Source organism: Pan paniscus, chromosome 13 (assembly GCF_029289425.2).
Source record: "Pan paniscus chromosome 13, NHGRI_mPanPan1-v2.0_pri, whole genome shotgun sequence".
Taxonomy (NCBI): Eukaryota; Metazoa; Chordata; class Mammalia; order Primates; family Hominidae; genus Pan; species Pan paniscus.
Genome location: NC_073262.2, coordinates 138,677,657 through 138,695,799, shown reverse-complemented (window position 1 = coordinate 138,695,799; position 18,143 = coordinate 138,677,657). Strand labels below are relative to the sequence as shown.

General features: G+C 45.8%; 1 protein-coding gene across 14 annotated transcripts in view; it reads right to left on the bottom strand.

Moving 5' to 3' along the window:
• AGAP1 (ArfGAP with GTPase domain, ankyrin repeat and PH domain 1) overlaps positions 1-18,143 on the bottom strand; it is a 640,400-nt gene that overhangs the window by 66,102 nt on the left and 556,155 nt on the right. For all 14 annotated transcript variants that reach the window (XM_034955413.4, XM_034955414.4, XM_034955417.4 and 11 more), the window contains one exon: positions 16,211-16,433. In XM_034955413.4, the coding sequence (XP_034811304.1) occupies positions 16,211-16,433 (223 nt within the window). The remainder of the gene's footprint in view (positions 1-16,210; positions 16,434-18,143) is intronic.

Below are 18,143 nucleotides of genomic sequence, written 5' to 3'. Positions count from 1 at the left end.
AGGGGAGCTTTCTTTGATGGCTGCTTCACAGACAGATGAAAACCGCCCACGGGGCGAGTGTATTTCAGAAATAAAATGCATCCAGTCGAATGCAGAGTCACAAGCAGGCAGCAACAATAGGGGCCCGAGGAGCTGAAGACACCACCACCGACACTCCTAACTCAAAGCTAGTGGACGTGCCCCTGTGTGCGAATAAGTTATTGAACTTCCCTTGTCTTGGCAATTTCAAAACCACAAGTGGGAATGTCAGGAACAGAGCCTTTTCCAACGCTGTGTTGAAACCCAGAGGTTTTGACGAAGCCCGTGATGAAGGCAGCACGTAAGCCTTCCAGCCTCCGATAAGCTGCTGTCTGTCTGTATCTGCCTCACCTCTCCAGCAGTATCAGTCAGTCTGATACTCCATGGAGCCTTTGCCTGGCCCCTTACTTCCACTTCCTTTTTTTTTTATCAGTCATATATCGTGACCCTAACTTTAGTTTTTGGAAAGAAAACAATGAAAAAGTAACACAATCTCTCAAATATTTATTGAGTATCTACTATGGCTCCTCTGGAATATTACAGAACAGGTGATTATTCTTATTTTCATTTTATGTGTTTAGAAAGGTATAGTTTGGCAATTTAGAATGAAAACATATTCCTCTTTATCAGCTCATTCCTTCCACACCCCCAAAGAATTCTCCCAGGAAGGGTGCGAGGCTCTTCCAGGTCTTTTCACATGCTGTTTAAAGGATACCAGCAATCAGCTGGTGGGAGCTGATCCTGGGTCCCTCTGCAGCAGTGTGGGTTTAATTTTTGGAGGGCTCTTTCCATGCTCCTCAGCAGGGGTGCTACTGGCATTTTGTTATTTATTTAGTTTTAAGACAGAGTCCCGCTCTGTTGTCCAGAATGGAGTGCAGTGGCACGATCTCAGCTCACTGCAACCTCCGCCTCCCGAGTTCAAGCGAGTCTCCTGCCTCAGCCTCCTGAGTAGCTGGGATTACAGATGTGTGCCACTATGCCTGGCTAATTTTTGTATTTTTTTTTTAGTACAGACAGGGTTTCAACATGTTGGCCAGGCAGGTCTCAAACTCCAGACCTCAAGTGATCCACCCACCTCGGCCTCCCCAAAGTGCTGGGATTACAGGTGCGAGCCACCGCAGAGCAAATTTTTACGTGTAGGAGTGTCCTGGGCTTTAGCATCCGAGGCTGAAAGCTACTAGAGGCATTTGCAGCCGTAACTCCATGCTCCTAAGCCACGCTGTTGGCTTCTCTCAGGAGTCTCTGGGTGACGGGTTCACAGGCTAATTCTGGCTTGGTCCAAGTCACTGGGTTAATTATAGGCAAGTCACTTTTCCTGTCTGGGTGTCATCTTCTCTAATTTTAAACAGTTATCTCCTAATTTCATTAAGATGGCAAGGATCAGCATGAAGACATTGTGGCAGCTCTTCGAGGTCCTTGAGGAGAAACTTATAGGTAAGTCATCATGATTATGTATGTATCCTCCAGGGTCATTTGTATTAGATCACGTACATCAGAGATGTTTTTTATATGAGTGGGTCCCTAAAATTGAGTGATGTGTGCTCCAGATAATGTTCATCTTCCAGACCCCTGGTTGATGAAATTTTGTATCAGTTATAAATGACATTTAATTATTTGAAGCTTTAATGGTGTTGTCACTGCTGTTCTCCCTTTCTGGGCCTCAAGTAATTCTGTGAAGAAGTCAGATCTCTGCAGCCAGGAGTGGCTTGCTTTGTCCACCTGGCCTCGGACAGTTTGCCTCTAAAGCCCAGTGACCCAGTCACAAAGCCAAGACTGCACAGGTGAGGCTGGGCCTCTGCTATACTGGGTGGCCAGCCTAGAAATCAATCAATTAATCTTGTCGAAATCACCAGCACAAACGTGTGCAACTTTTACCTTTCTTAACATGAAAATAATCTCGTCAAGATTTTACGACTGGAATTACCTTTTGTGTGTTTTGCTTGTTGTTTAAAGGCCTCATCATCCTCCCAATGGCCGAAGAAAGAAAACTAAACATCAACATGGATGCTTGTCTTTCCCACACCCCACATTCACTTTGGTTAAGAGCCACCATTCCTGGTGGCTCATGCCTGTAATCCCAGCACTTTGGGAGGTCGAGGCCAGTGGATCACTTGGGGTCAGGAGTTCAAGACCAGCTTGGCCAACATGGTGAAACCCCGTCTCTACTAAATATACAAAAATTAGCCAGGAGTGGTGGTGGGTACCTGTAATCCCAGGTGGGAGGCTGAGGCAGGAGAATCACTTGAACCTGGGAGGTGGAGGTTGCAGTGAGCTGAGATTGTGCCACTGCACTGTAGCCTGGGCAAAAGAGCAAGACTCCGGCTCAAAAAAAAATAAAAGTCCTGAGTACAGCGGGGTACAGTGCCTCACACCTGTAATCCCAGCGCTTTGGGAGGCCAAGGCAGGAGGATCACTGGAGGCCAGGATCCCTGCCTGGGCAACATAGTGAGACCCCCATCTCTTAAAAAAATAGCTGATGGCCAGGCACGGTGGCTCATACCTGTAATCCCAGCACTCTGGGAGGCCAAGGCGAGTGGATCATGAGGTCAGGAGTTCAAGACCAGCCTGGCCAAGATGGTGAAACCCCATCTCTACTAAAAATACAAACATTAGCTGGGTAAGGTGGCGGGTGCCTGTAATCCCAGCTACTTGGGAGGCTGAGGCAGATAATTTGCTTGAACCCAGGAGGTGGAGGTTGCAGTGAGCCAAGATTGCTCCACTGCACTCCAGCCTGGGCGACAGAGTGAGATTCCATCTCAAACAAACAAACAAACAAAATAGCTGAGTGTGGAGGCATGTGGCTGTAGTCCCAGCTACTTGGGAGGCTGACTAGGTAGGATTGCTTGAGCCTGGGAGTCTGGGGTTGCAGTAAGCTATGATCATGCCACTGCATTCAAGCCTGTGTGATAGAGTGAGATTCTGTTTCTAAAAAAAATACATGAAAATAAATGAAAAGTAACAACAACAACAACAACAACAACAACAAAATATGAGTCCTGAGTATGCTCCTAGAATCCCATACCAGCCTGACTCTGCCTCCCTCCCCTCCCCTCTGGCCATGGCTTCCTCTAGGGAGGTCAGATCTGGGGTGGGTTCTGGCCCGTCCTGCATTCACAGGCTCAGGGAGACACAGGCCTGAGTTTCCTAGTCCAGCAAAAGGGAAGAATGGCATTGGTTTGCTGTGTGGATTCCAAGAGGCAGGGCTTGTCAAGTGCCTGGTCTCTCCCAGGGACTCCCAGTATCTGGTGGTGATGATCGCTGATTCAGACTCACTTGCTCCCCTGGACGTAGGCACCACCTTCCACCTGCTCTCGTCCCCCCATGGGCCGTCCGCAGGGCAGGAATTTGGCTGCGGTGCACATTCTGCTCAGAGCTCTACTCCCCAGGCCTGAGGAGGGGCAGCCACGCCAGCCCTCGGCCCGCACCCAGGCCCCCGCCACCCAGCATGCGTTCCTGTATGCCTGCACCTTTGCTCCAGCTGCTCTTTGTGGAACGCCCTGGCTTATCTGTTTTCCTTTGGAAATTCCTTTTTTTTTTTTTTTTTTCAAAATTGACATAATTTATATACCATAAAATTCACACTTTAAAAGTGTACAACTCAGTGGTTTTTAGTATATTTGCAAGGATGTACAACCATCACTACTATGTAAATCCAGATCATTTTCGTTGTCTCCAAAAGAAGTTTTATACTCATTAGGCAATCACTCCCTATACGCCATTGCCCCTCCCTCCCCTGCACCTGGCAAGCAGGAATCTACTTTGCATTACTATGGAGGTGCCTGTTTTGGCCATCAGACAGATGGAATGGTACACGGTGCGGCCTTCTGTGTCTGCTTCCTTTCCTTTAACATCATGTCTTCAAGGTTCACCCACGTTACAACCTGTATCCACACTTCACTCCTTCTCATGGCAGAATCACGTTCTGGTGTTCGGACAGACCATGTTTTGTTCACCCATTCATCCACAGAGGGACACCTGAGTTACTTCCACTTTTTGGCTATTATGAATGATGTTGCTGTGAACACTCAGGTGTACATTTTTGTGTGGACAAGTGTTTTCATTTATCTTAGGTATAGACCTGGGGGAGGAATGGCTGGGTCATACGGTAACTCTAGGTTTAACTTTTCGAGGAAGTGCCAGACTATCTTCCCAAGTGGCTGCACCAGTGTCTCCACGTTCCTCACCAACACTTGCCACGACCATCCAAGAGCACGTGCGGTGGGGGCTCAAGGGTGATCTGCATTTCCCTAAAAAGTAATGACATTAGGCATCTTTTCATGTATTTACTGGCCATTTTTATATTTTCTGGAGAAATGTCTATTTAGAGTCTTAGCCCATTTTTATTTTTTACTTATTTTATTTTTCAGACAAGGTCTTGTTCTGTTATCCAGGCTAGAGTGGAGTGACGTGATAACGGCTCACTGCAACCTCAAACTCCTGGGCTCAAGAGGTCCTCTCACCTCAGCCTCCCAGGTAGCTGGGACTACAGGTGTGCCCCACTGTGCCCTGCTAATTTTTAAAAGTTTTTGTAGAGGTGGGGTCTCACTATGTTGATCAGGCAGGTCTTGAGATGCTGGCCTCAAGTGATCCTCCTGCCTCAGCCTCTCCACATGCTGCGATTACCGGCATGAGCCTCCATGCCCAGCTCTTTGCCCATGTTTAAATTGGACAATCTACCTACTATTGTTGAGTTTTAAGTGTTCTTTTTTTTAATTTAAATTTTTATTTTTTTGAGATGGGGTCTCACTCTGTGGCCCAGGCTGGAGTGCAGTGGTGCAATCATGGCTCACTGCAGCCTTGACCTCCTAGGCTCAAGCAATCCTCCTGCCTCAGCCTCCTGAGTAGCTTACCTATGACCACAGGTGCACGTCACCATACCTGGCTAATGTTTTTTATTTTTTATAGAGATGGGGTATCCCTATGTTGTCCAGGCTGGTGTCAAACTCCTGGGCTCCAGTGATCCTCCCACCTTGGCCTCCCAAAGTGCTAGGATTACAGGCATGAGCCATCATGCCCACCTGTAACCGTTCTTTATATATTCTGGATACCAGATCCCTACTGGATATTTAATTTTCAAATGTTTTCACCCATTCTGTGCATTTTTACTTTTCTGACACTGCCCTTTGAAGCACTAAAATTTTTAATTTGGCTAATATTCAATTTATCTATTTTTTCTTTTATTGCTTGCACTTTAGGTATCATATCTAAGAAACCACTGCCTAATCTAAAGTCACAAAGATTTACCCCGTATTTTCTTCTAAAAGTTTTATAGTTTCAGTTTTTGCACTCAAGTCTTTGATCAATCTGGAATTAATGTGTGTGTGTGTGTGTGTGTGTGTGTGTGTGTGTGTGTGTGTGTGTTTTGAGACGAAGTCTTGCTCTGTCACCCAGGCTGGAGTGCAGTGGTGCGATCTCGGCTCACTGCAACCTCCAACTCTTGGGTTCAAGTGATTATTCTACCTCAGCCTCCCAAGTAGCTGGCGTTACAGGTGCATGCCACCATGCCCAGCTAATTTTTCTATTTTTAGGAGAGACGGGGTTTCACCATGTTGGCCAGGCTGGTCTTGAACTCCTGACCTCAAGTGTCCACCCGCCTCAGCCTCCCAAAGTGCTAGGATTACAGGTGTTGGAGTTAATTTTTATATATAGCATTAGATAAGAGTCTAACTTCATTCTTTCACAAGTGGATATCCAGTTGTCCCAGCACCACTTCCTAAAAAGACTATTCCTTCCCCATTGATGGGGAAGATGTCTTGGCATCTTTTTTGGAAATCAACTGACCACCGATGAAGGGGCTCATTTCTGGACTCTCGATTCCGCTTCATTGATGTATATGTCTATTTTTACACCAATATCACACAGGCTTGGATCACCATGGTTTTGCAGTAAATTCTGAAATCAGAAAGTGTGAGATCTCCAACTTCTTAATTCTTTTTTCAAGACCGTTTTGATATTTGACGGTCTCTTACAGTGCCATATGAATTTTAGGATTAGCTGTCAAATTTTTGGGAAAAAAACAGGCAGCTGAGATTCTGAAAGTGATTTTGCCGACTCTGTACATCGATTTGAAGAGTACTGCCATATTCCAATCCATGAACATGATGTCTTTTCATTTATTTAGGTCTTCTTTAATTTCTTTTGATGATGCTTTGTAGTTTTCAGTGTACAGGTAATTTACTTCTAAGTATATTACTCTTTTTGATGCTATTTGTAAATGGAACTGTCCTTAATTTTATTTTGATTGTTCATTGCTAGTGTGCAGAAAGAAATACAATAGATTTTTTTTTTTTTTTTTTTTTAGATACAGTCTTGTTATTTTGCCCAGGCTGGTCTTGAACTCCTAGCTTCAAGTAATCCTCCAGCCTCAGCCTCCCAAAACATTGGGATTTAAGGTATGAGCCACTGCACCTGGCCTTTTTGATTTTTTAAGAGTCAGAGTCTTGCTCTGTACCCCAGGCTGGAAAGTGGTGGTGCGATTGTGGCCCACTGCAGCCTTGAAATCCTGGGCTCAAGCAATCCTCCTGCCTGAGCCTCTTGAGTAGCTGAGACTACAGAACTGTGCCACCATGGCCAGCTAAGAGTTTTGCACATTGATTTTGTATCCTTCAATTTTGCTTAACTTGTTTCTTATGGGTTCCTTAGGATTTTCCACATAAAAGATTATGTCATCTGGAAATGGAGGTAGTTTTACTTCTTCTTTTCAAATCTGGATGCTTTTGGTTTCTTCTTCTTGCCTAATTCCCTGGCTTGAACCTCCAGTATAATGCTGAACAGATCTGGTGACATTCTTGTCTTGTTTGTGATCTTAGGGGAAAAGCCTGCAGTATTTCACCATAAAGTACAATGTTAGCTGTGGGTTTTTTAGAGATGTCCTTTATCAGGTTCAGCAAGTTTCCTTTTATTTCTAGTTTGCTGAGTGTTTGTTACCATGAAAGGGCACTGGGTTTTGTCAAATGTATTTTCTGTATCCCTTGAAAAGATTATGTTTTCTTCTCTCTTTACTGTATTAATGTGGTATATCACATTGATTGATTTTTGCGTGTCGAACCAACCTTGCCTTCCTTGCATTCAATGCCACCTGATCACAGAGTCTAATCCTCTTGTAGATGCTCTCTGGCTGTAACATCTGCTGGGATATACTGGATATGCTAAGCCAGACAACAGTCTGGTAAAGGAAGAAAACAGAAGACCTGGGTCTCAAGAAGTGAGGAATGGAGTCCAGGGACTTGGATTAACACAGTGAGTTCACAGGCAAGATTGTGGACTTTTATTTTTACTACTTAGTGCAGACCAGAGTGTCTCAAACTTTAATGTGCATAAGAATTACCTAGAGAGTTAAAACACACCACTGGACCCTACCCCCTAGGGATGCTGACTGGGTAGGCTTGGGTGGGGCTCAAGAATATACCTTTCCATGTGATACTGATGCTGCAATAAACCATTATATAGATACAAAGCAAAATAAACATGGGCCACATCTTCTATATCAGCAGGCCCTCCACAACCCCCGGGGAGGGCATGGACCACCTGTCCCTCTCACTGCTAGTATGGATGACCCAGGCCTCAAAGCTGATTGTATCTTCTGGATAAAAAGGAAGCCCAGGAAACTTCATAAATATTATTTTCTTTTAGCACTAACTCTACATAATTAAGTGGGTGGAAAAATGACTAGTCTCTTCTTAGAAATGAGGAATTACCCTGTTTTTAAAATTAAAATGGCAGAAGATGCTGGCCATGAAACCAGAACCAGGAACTCTATGGCCTGAGACATGGTTCCATATTGTACCATGCAGATAATAAATATGATTGTGAGGTCTCTGCAATACAGGTTTTATATTCCCAAAACGCAGTGTTGGGTCAGGGACATGAGCAGGATGTGGTTATGTGAAACACGGGGGTGGGGGTGGGGGGCTCTAACCCTGCACTTGTGTGGGTGGATCTCAACATTTTACAGTTCTCAGTGCTGTTTTCTGTGGAAGCTCTTAGGATTAGCACTGATGGAAGAGAATTAAGACTTTAGAATCATGGCTGTGTGACTTAAAAGGTCGAGTTTTGGCCAGGCACAGTGGCTCATGCCTGTAATCCCAGCACTTTGGGGGGCCAAGGCAGGCAAATCACCTGAGGTCAGGAGTTTGAGACCAGCCTGGCTAACACGTTGAAACCCTGTCTCTACTAAAAATACAAAAATTAATTGGGTGTGTTGGCACGTGCCTGTAATCCCAGATACTTGGGAGGTTGACGTAGGAGAATCACTTGAACCTAGGAGGCAGAGGTTGCAGTGAGCCGAGATTGCACCACTGTACTCTAGCCTGGGCAACAGAGAGAGACGCCACCAAAAAAGTCAGGTTAGCTACACGAATGTAAACTAAAATGGAAGAGGCTTTATGATTACTTATATTACTATAAGTGAAGCTGCTGTAAACTGGAAAGACACTGTAGTTACATAATACATTTGCACTACTCATTTAGTAAGTTTGACACACGATGGCTACTGAGATAGAAACTGACCAGGGGCAAGTGGGAGGGGATGCTGCTCAACATGGCGGTTCTCCCAATGCCACTACTGACATGGATTTGGCAGAAAAGGAACAGGAGCAGCAGCAGGACTGCAGAGCGGCATCTGCAGTCAGATCCTGGTGCCTGCAGTCTGACCTGCGCTCCCATGTGACCCTGGCACACGTCTGGGAATGGGGATAATCCAAGCACACAGGGCGCTGTGTGCTCCGGCCATGTTTTTGTCTCCCTCCTCTTCATTAAGAAGAAGAAAGAGAAAAGTTCACTAGAAGACAGAGAGTCTCTGGTGCAAAATAAGCAAAACACCACTGAAAGACAGGGCCCTTTGGAAAATGCTTGACTGCTGGAGGAATCAAAATACAGGCCATATTTATTGGCCCATGTTATATAATTCAAGCCTAAAAAGGTTAATCTTCCCATTCCATTCCTTCATACACTCCCACAAGTAGACACAGGCTTGAAACGTGGTCAGGGCACCTGGAAGCCAGTTGCTGCCTGCTGATGACTTGCCTTCTCATCTGCCAGGGGTAGTAAAAATTCTTAAGCATCAGAAACTCCTTAATTGTCACGACGGCCGTATTTCAGAACGTAAATGATAAGGATTTTCAACCCTAGACAGCTCTGCGGTAGCAAAGCCAGCTCCAAGCACACACTGGTTTCTTGCAGGATCAAACAAATAACTGGGGTTCCTGTGTGGCAGGCGGCATGATAAACCGAGAGCACCATTCTGTCTGTCTGGTTCAAAGGCAAATGTAAGTATAGTTATCCTTGAAAAAGCAGATCCCATTATACTTAACCTCATGGAGAATCTTCTTAGAATCACCTTTCTTATAATTAGGCCGGTCTTTATGGAGAGCTTGCCCGGATTCCCACCAAGCTCCCTGGTGGAGATTCACTAGATGCATTGCTCTATCTGTTGTCAACTGTAATCTGTAGGTATTATTTTAAAGGCAGTGTTAACGTACTTCTCATTTGTACATTTTCCTAATTGGCTTAATATTTATAGCAGAATATTTCTGATCCGGGCCCGGAGCTCTAGTAAACTGAAGCATATTTAGCAGTGTGCTAATGAGGACCATCCAGTCATGAAGGGTGGCTAAGTGAGTTATGGTTCTCTCAGTCTGATTCCAAGTTAGCTTGCTAAGAGAAGTTGCTAAAATATCTTAAGTAAAGGCTGAGGTCCCTGAGCAGCTGTTGCGTTTGCACAGCCAAGGATGTATAAACTTTATTGGTAATAAATGTCACTCCTGCAAGCAGACGGTGTGCCTGCAAACCCACGGCTCCTCGGAGAAGGCTGCCACTGTCGTGGCTTGAGCAGGGCACAGTCCCTGCCTGGACGGGGAAACTGGGAGGGTGGACCCGCTCTGCGGCTGGGGCCAGGGCATGCCCACTGACAAGCACGCCGCGGTGACAGAAATTCACTTTGAGTTGCAATTAGTGGTACTGTCATTTTCGGGGGCTCCTGCCAATTAATTAAGCCTGTCAAATAGAAAAACCACAGCGTTCACATGATAATTTATATTGGAAGAGACGAGGCTCACAGAGCACAGCGGCTTCCTCCACAAACAGAATTCTCCCTGAGAGCACTGAAAGAAACACATGAAAACAAGGCACATAAAACCACACACAAAAGTGTGCATGTGTGTACATGTAGGGGGGTCTGCACGGCGAAGAAGAAAGTTAAACTGTCCTTGCTATAATTGTTAACTCTGATCGCCGGAGTAGAAGACAGGCTGATTAAAACTCCAAACGAGCCCCCAGCTCCCTGAACCCTCTGCGTCCGGGATGATAGAATCAGAGGAGTTTATTCATACCATTAAGCCCCAGAGAACTTAATTGAAAGAAGAGCACAGCCCGGACCTTGACAAGCAGGAGGTCACAGTAATTGCTGCCGGACATATTTAACATTAAGATAATCAGGCCATTAATTACCCTTTGGATCATTAAATCAGCCAGTTGCAAAATGAAATTTCTGCCTCTATTACTCACTTGAGAGACCACAGGGGTGGCCTTTAATTTATCAGTGAGCTTGAGATACAAAGGCTGGGGCTGGGGGAGGGCAGCCGGGGAGGGGGCCCGGGCCCGGCAGTGGCGGCAGGGGCAGGGCATCAATCCGCCATGCTCGGTGATCGTGGCAAATTAACTAGGTAAGATAACCTCCGCTTCCAAAGGCAGGAGCTGGGGGTATGTAAATAGATGAGGGCAGACAGGGAGATCAGAGTCTGCACACCACTTAGCAGGATAATAAAGGAAATCATCCTTGATTATCAGTGCTAATTTGGACACTGCCGGTAGCTTGTTATGCGTGTTCTGAGTAGCATTTAATTAATTCAATTGCTTGTTAATGAGGAAAGTGACATGTGGGGAGCAGATGCCACCCAACTGCAGATGGACTCTGGTCATCGCGGCAAAGTCCTTTTTTATTTTTTTTCTCCTTTCTCCCCCTCCCTTCTTTTTTTTTTTTTTTTTTTAAGAAAGAAAATAGGAAAAGGTGTCAAGCATAGAGGAACACTCAAAAGAGACAAAACATTGACCTCAGCAGGCCAAGAACTGTTGAAAAATAATAAGATGAGACAATCCTGGGGCTGTGTGGGCAGTCGTGTTCCCTGAGGCCACATTTGGAACAGTGCATCTTTATGCCAGAAATTTGAGCCCGAGATTACTACATTGTGATCTTATGATCAAACCTAACAAGACAAAGACACAGCCAAGTGGTACTGCTTTTAATATCTCAGAGTTAGCTGTAGGGATCCAATTATTTTCAGTTTGGATACATTTCCCCTTTATCAATATCTCCATGTGCATAAATAAGATGAAAGTGGAGTTCCAGAATCAAAAAGAGACGGAACTCACATCACTGGGCAGACTTGTTCCATCTGGAAGTGTACGGCCAGTCTCTCCCACGCGGATTTCTGATGTCTGGCCCCAAATCTTCCTATCGAAGGCGACATCTTTTTATAGGTTAAAGACAAGAAGGGAGTTTAGGCACAGAGGTGAACTTACAAATAATGGGGGGAAGAAAAAGAAAAAGGATGCTAAAAAAGGGAAAAGAATACGTACTAAATCAGCAAACTCGGTTCCCTTCCAAGTGGCATCAAAGAGGTAATGGGTGATTTCAGTTGCGCTTAGAGCGCCTCTCAAGAGCTCTTTCACGGAATTGAAAACACTATTCTCCACTTCCAGGTTCCTTTGATTTCCTGGCCCAAATCAGCAGGCTCCTAAGCCGCCAAGTAAACAGGCTACCTGCACTGAAATGCAAATAGCAGCGAGTCCCTGCAGGGCCTTGGGGGCCAAATGCTTTGACACCAGGACACAAAGATGGGGAGACGCAGTGCCACGCAGAGCGAGGCTTCTGCCAAGAGGAATGTGGCGCCAGAGGGCTCTGCTCCGTCCTGCTAGGAAATCACTTGCACTGCAGCCAATCCCAAATGTTTTTAAGTGCAATGGGGACAACAATAAAGAACAACGGGCCAGGGCGCTGCCGTGCAGCCCCGGAAACACTGCTGTACCGCAAGGGAGAGAGGATGTGCGTGGACTGGTTTACTGAGACGGCTTTGCTGGTGCTGCAAACGTCAAAGCCCCGGTTTCACTCACATGAGGAATTCCAAGGCCCCGAAGTAGCAAGAGCACCTGACATGTGTTCCATGATGACGAGTTCCCGCTTTCACTCATTTACTCGTTCAATCATTCATTCATGCAGGAGACGTTCGCACGACTGTTTTAACATCTTCACCTCTGAGCTTATTACTCTTGCCTTTGAAAGGGTCACCAAGGAGCTTGGCAACTTCTCCTTACAGTAACACCATGTACCTCTAACACTGGAACCCAGAGCCCCGCCTGGCTGGTGGCCCCCGGCCCAGCTGCTCAACGCCCTACAACACGCTACGTTATGGTACCGCACACACACACAAGCCGGGTGTTACGAAGTCCTGTCCTACACACAGCTGACGGCTCCCTTCTTAAACCCCTAAAACCTAGTTAGTTCTGTCCACTGTTACTACCTCACCACCACTTCAACATCCCCACTTAAAATCAATATTTTAAGTGTGTGCTTAAATGGTATCAATAGCAATTAGAGAGGGGAATTCTGATGCTACCCCAGATGTAGTTAATTGTTGTAGCATTGCTCTGTTTTCTAACGCGCTTCTTTCTCCAAATTAAACCCCCATTACAGAGGGGGACAAAGGGCATCCTCTCCCCTCCTGCGACAATAAATTTAATATCGAATGCACTGGGAAAAAATGGCAGTTGTTGCAGAATCCATCCAAAAAGATTTTTTTTTCTTCCTGGGAGTAATTAAAAGATGCTTTTCTTGACTAATGATTCCCCTGTTTAGGAATGGGAAGTCAATACTGCTTCAGCCGCCATCAGCTTCCATTGATCATGATGCTGCTCAAGTTTGAACGGCAGTTCTCAGGGCGGCAGAGATTAACTGGAACCAATTATAAGCCGTCCGAAGCTGCCCTAATCAGGGGTGCAGGGACACAGCAGAGGCCGGCTGTCCAGGGCGCCTGCTGTCCTAACTGGCCGCACGAATAGGTGACTCCAGTGTGCGGCGGTCTCTTTGGAGGAAGATCTGCTGTGTTCTACATCCCCATAGTCTTGAATCTGTGTGTGTTTGTGTGTTTGGGGGTGGGGGCAGGCTGAACGACGCATTTCTAATTATATTCCACTGTCAGAATGAATCTTCTGCACAAGATGGAATGGACCAGAGCTCCTCGGGAAAACAGCTGGGCCCTTTTTCAAAGAATTACACCAAATACATTGCACTTGGCTTTTCCTTTGATAGAAAAATTTATTAAAATATTTTTTTGGTATTACCTCAGGGCCACATTAAAAGAACCTTCCAGCTGTTTCTACTAACAATCGTAGGTTCTGCAGAGAGACCAGGAGGGGCGGAGTGGGGCAGAGGGAGCGGGGGTGGCTTCGAAAGGCAGAATCTTCTCACGTCATGGACAGAACGGCTTGCGGAGATTCCAGCCCCGACTTTCACTTTTCCATTTTCTATTGAGGGGACGTGCAGGAGGTGGTGAAGGTGGTGGGAGTCTGAATTTCTACTCTGTTATCGGGCTGGGTGTGTTTTGCTTTGGACAGTGTAGTTAAGGCTTCCCGCATATGCCACCAGGACCCTGGCCTTCCAGCTGGAAGGGACACAGACCTTGCTGGCTGCCTTTAGTCCTCTTGGGAACAGGTGGGACAGACAGAACCCATGAATAGACAAACCCTTCCCCTCTCCCCTGCCCCCCAGGGTCGCTTTTAAGGTGCCAGCCCTGGCTCAGAGGCCCTTCCTGCTTCTGCTCTTTGGGCCTCCCCCATTCCTGCTCCTCCTCATTCATGGGAGGCTCCCGTCCATGGAGCTGTACTCGCCGACAGGCACACCTCCCCACGGGCCGGGCCGAGCCTGCATCCACCGAGGCCACTCCCACCCTCCAGCCCGCCTTCCCACCTGGTCCCCTGGCCCTGGCCCTGGGAATCACCCCCTATTTCAGAGTCCAGCTCAGATGCCATTTCTCCAGTGACACCTCCCAGAATGCACCTACTGCCAGCACCCTCCCGAGCCCTGGCATCCTCAGGCAGCCCTGAGAGCCTTCACCAATCACCAGGGAACTGCAATCATCACTCACCGTTGCTTTTCTACGAGAAAGTGTGCAATGATTATTTGCTGATTTTCACTGAAAACAAAACTCCCCAGGAAAATTACTACAGGCACAAAGAAATATTCAGTTCTCGTATGTGTTTATCTTCTTAGGTGCAAAGGGAACTTAGAAATTTCACAGTTACCTTCAGCAACAGCACAGAACCACATCACCAACACCACAGTCTTGGAGAGGAATTACAACTCGGCCTGCTCTTTAGGAAAGCCAGTGTGACTAAAGAAAAGATGGGACTTAACTGCAACCACTGCACTTGGGAGTAAGCAAGTCTCTGCAATAGGTCTCTAAAATATAATGATGTGATGTATGTAACACTGGAAAAAAGACGGGGCTCTACACTCAAGAACTTAATTCAAGGATGCAAATTAGAACTACAAAATACCTGTGCACACACAATCTTCATTTATGAATGAAGATGAAATTATAAAACATTTATCAGGTAAAACATGAACCCGTATCTTTGCTTCGAATAATTCCAAATGGTTTCTAAATTTTAATGGATGGATAAACAAACTTTTCTAATAATTCATGATATTAAAAATAGTGAATGTGCTTCTTTTACATATAAACAGTAAGATGCATAGATTTTTCCAGCTTATTTCAATGTTTTCTGCATTCATATATTAAGCTCAATCTAATTTCCAATCATTTTTCATTTTCAGACCCAAGTTTCCTCCAATGTTATCATTGTCTGTGAAAAAATAGATATTAAAACATGAATTCATCTTTTAAGCTTGTTCACAGTTGATGACCCAGCTGATTTCTATGGTAGCATTAAACAAATCAAGAAAAATACTTTTTAAAGTGCATAATTTCTTCGGTTTGTAAGAAACTTACCCCTGTCTACACTACAGAGCATAACTCATAAAGAGGTCGCGTATCAAAACCATGCAATTTTAAACAAATATGTTCTTTGCACCTTTCCTGTCCTCCCCACTACCACAGAATCCCTCATACGGAGAGCCAGATGAGTAACACACCAGCTTCATTCTCTCCAGTGAGCCAAAGGTGGCACCACAAATTCATTTTTCAGTGTTAATGAACTGAAGTCCACCAACCCTTCTCACGTTCTTACTGCTCTGCAGTAGAAACAGGTTTCTGTGGCGTAACCACAGATTACCACTTGAACTTTCATTTTATCTGATCAGCAGCAAAACAAATCAGAGGAACCTAAAAAGTACCAGTGATGGGAGACCTCTCCTCTCCCTTCATCTCTTCAGACACCTGAGAGGCAAACACGGACAGCAAACCTCAACCTCCTACTTCCTATTGTGGGCGAAAACGAGCAACCCTGGAAGCCACTTGCTTTAGACAAGTACGGAGATGAAATGCTCTATTCTGCCTCCATGCCATACGCCTTCTCAGAAGACACTCCATTTTATCACCCCTTAGGAACATTAAATATGCATGTGTACTCAAAAACGGTTTATAATAGCTGTAAATGAAAAATGAGAAACTAAATGGCCTCAAAATAAATGCATTTTTTACACTGGATAACAATTAACATTAATGAGGAGTTACATCATACATTATGCTGAACTTGCTTGACTAAATGTGTTGAGATATATTTTAGAAAATAAAATAGATTTTGTTACCATAAAAATAACTTGTGTGTGATGGTGTGGGAGGGGGGGATCGACAGAGCAGATGCTTATCAAAGCTATAAGAATAACAAAATTAAAGGATCAAAAATTCATAATTAGTGTTAGCGGCACAGCTTATGCCTATTAGAAATGTATTAATTAAAGTAATATATTCATAAGGTTAGAAGCTTAATACATTTCTAAGAGGGGGAGAGAAATCCCCAGGCCTAAAAACAAACATAAAAAACTAAGGAGTGTGAATTATCCACGTCTGCTTAAGACCAGCTTTAAACACAGACATTCCTATGCCGGATGAATCGGAATTCCCGAATTCCTACAGGTTATCAGAGCCTTCCCAACCGTGGCTGTCGTCATGATCACTTCCAGTTGCCTAACTGTTGGCAAACGTGTCGGGAGCCAGGCATCTTCCAAAGTTCCTACCTTGTGGAGTCTACCGAGGGTTTCGTCCGCCCCTGGCTGCTCTCTTCCCAGACGCTGTTGGCTAGCTCGTTCCCGATGGATGACATCACCTTGATGAGCTCGATTGGCCAGTCATCCAGGTCCAGAGATCGGACTCGGGAAAGGTGGGTGCCAAGATTCCGGTGGATCCCTGAGCACTCGATGCACATGAGGGCTCCCAAGTTCAAACTGGCCCAGTTGGGATCTACAGGAAGAGGAACAGAGCGCTAAATGCAATCAGACCATCATGCATCATTCCAACCGTTCTTAGAAACACAAGGCGACGAATCAGTCAAACTTCACAACAACGGAACCACATCCATGGCGAGAAAAAATGCTCCCTAGCCAGTGCTCAGTCCTGTTTCAGGTGTCCCAAATGACTGGCAGTTGGTAGTAGCTTCAGAACACATTTGGCTGAAGCCAAAGCCTTGGAATTTCCCGCACAATAAATAATTGACAGCGTTGGTTTGGATAGAAAAGATGCACTTTCCCATATGTCACAGCAGCATTCACCTTGAGAGGGCTGACCTGTGTGGGAAAAAACACGTGTGACTCGGCATCCACTGTGGACAGCTGCTGCTGAGAGGGAAGGAGAAGTGGTGCTGAGGGGCAGCTGGGTGACACCGTGACTCTGGTCATTCCTTCATTGCTACCTCTGCAGCCACTGGCACATCAAAGTTTCCAGTAGGTACACAACGGGCATGCTTGCAAATTTCAAAGATGAGAGAGAGGTACGCTACAGTGAAAAAGTATCGTTTTCAGTGATCTTATTTAACTATAGCTACTGAAGCAACTGCACTGCAGGCAAGTTGGTGGGCAGGGCCCTTTGGTGAGGTTATCACGCAGCGCAACCAACGCTGACTTGCAGAATGAATGGTGACAGGCTTTGGGCTGTGAAACTAGACCAAGGACTAGTGCAAGGATTGTGCAGGACAAGAAATGGATTCAGACAGCAGCACTGGGACCCCAGAACTGGAGCACTCACTGCGTGAAACTGGCTGGCATCATCAGAAGACCAAGAACTCAGGCCCGGGTTGACTTCATGCTAGAATCTACAGCTGATGTGCAGAGATAGGGTTGACCTTGATAGTCACTGGCTTTCACCACTGTTAAGTAAATACGGCTTACTCACCTGGGAATAGGCAATGCTTACTCTGGGCACACTTGAAGAGTCAACAAAAGACCAAGTAGCTTAGGTCACACTTGACTCACTGGGGAGACATCCTTTGTTTTATAAATGGCAAGTAATCAGCAATAGCCTTACGCCAGTTGATCAGAAATCAGAAAGCCAGTCCTTTATTTAACATCTACTACATATGCAAGAAGGCAGTGATAGATACCACAAGAAATGTGAGAAGAGGCTGGGTGCGGTGGTGGCTCATGCCTGTAATCCCAGCACTTTGGGAGGCCGAGATGGGAGGATCACCTGAGGTCAGGAGTTCGAGACCAGCATGACCACCATGGTGAAACCCTGTCTCTACTAAAATTACAAAAAAATTAGTTGGGTATGGTGGAGGGCACCTGTAATTTCAGCTCCTTGAGAGGCTGAGGCAGGAGAATCGCTTGAACTCAGGAGGCAGAGGTTGCAGTGAGTGGAGATCCTGCCACTGCACTCCAGCCTGGGTGACAAAGTGAGACTCCTCAAAAAAAGAAAAAAAAAAGAAATGTGAGAAGAGAGTTCTGTGACCTCAGAGAGGTTCTGACTGGGAAGGGGAAACCTATGCATCAAATGAAAAAAACCCAAGCAGAAGAGAACAGAGAAATGCAGAGACTCAATGCTGAAAAGCGCAGTCAGAACCACTGCACAGGTGGCACGAGAAGGAAGAGGGCAGCGGGGACACAGAGGAGGCCCTGGCCTTGGGCTGTGGAGGGTGGAGGCATGGCACACAGCTGGCGTGGACCCCTCCTCGCCTGT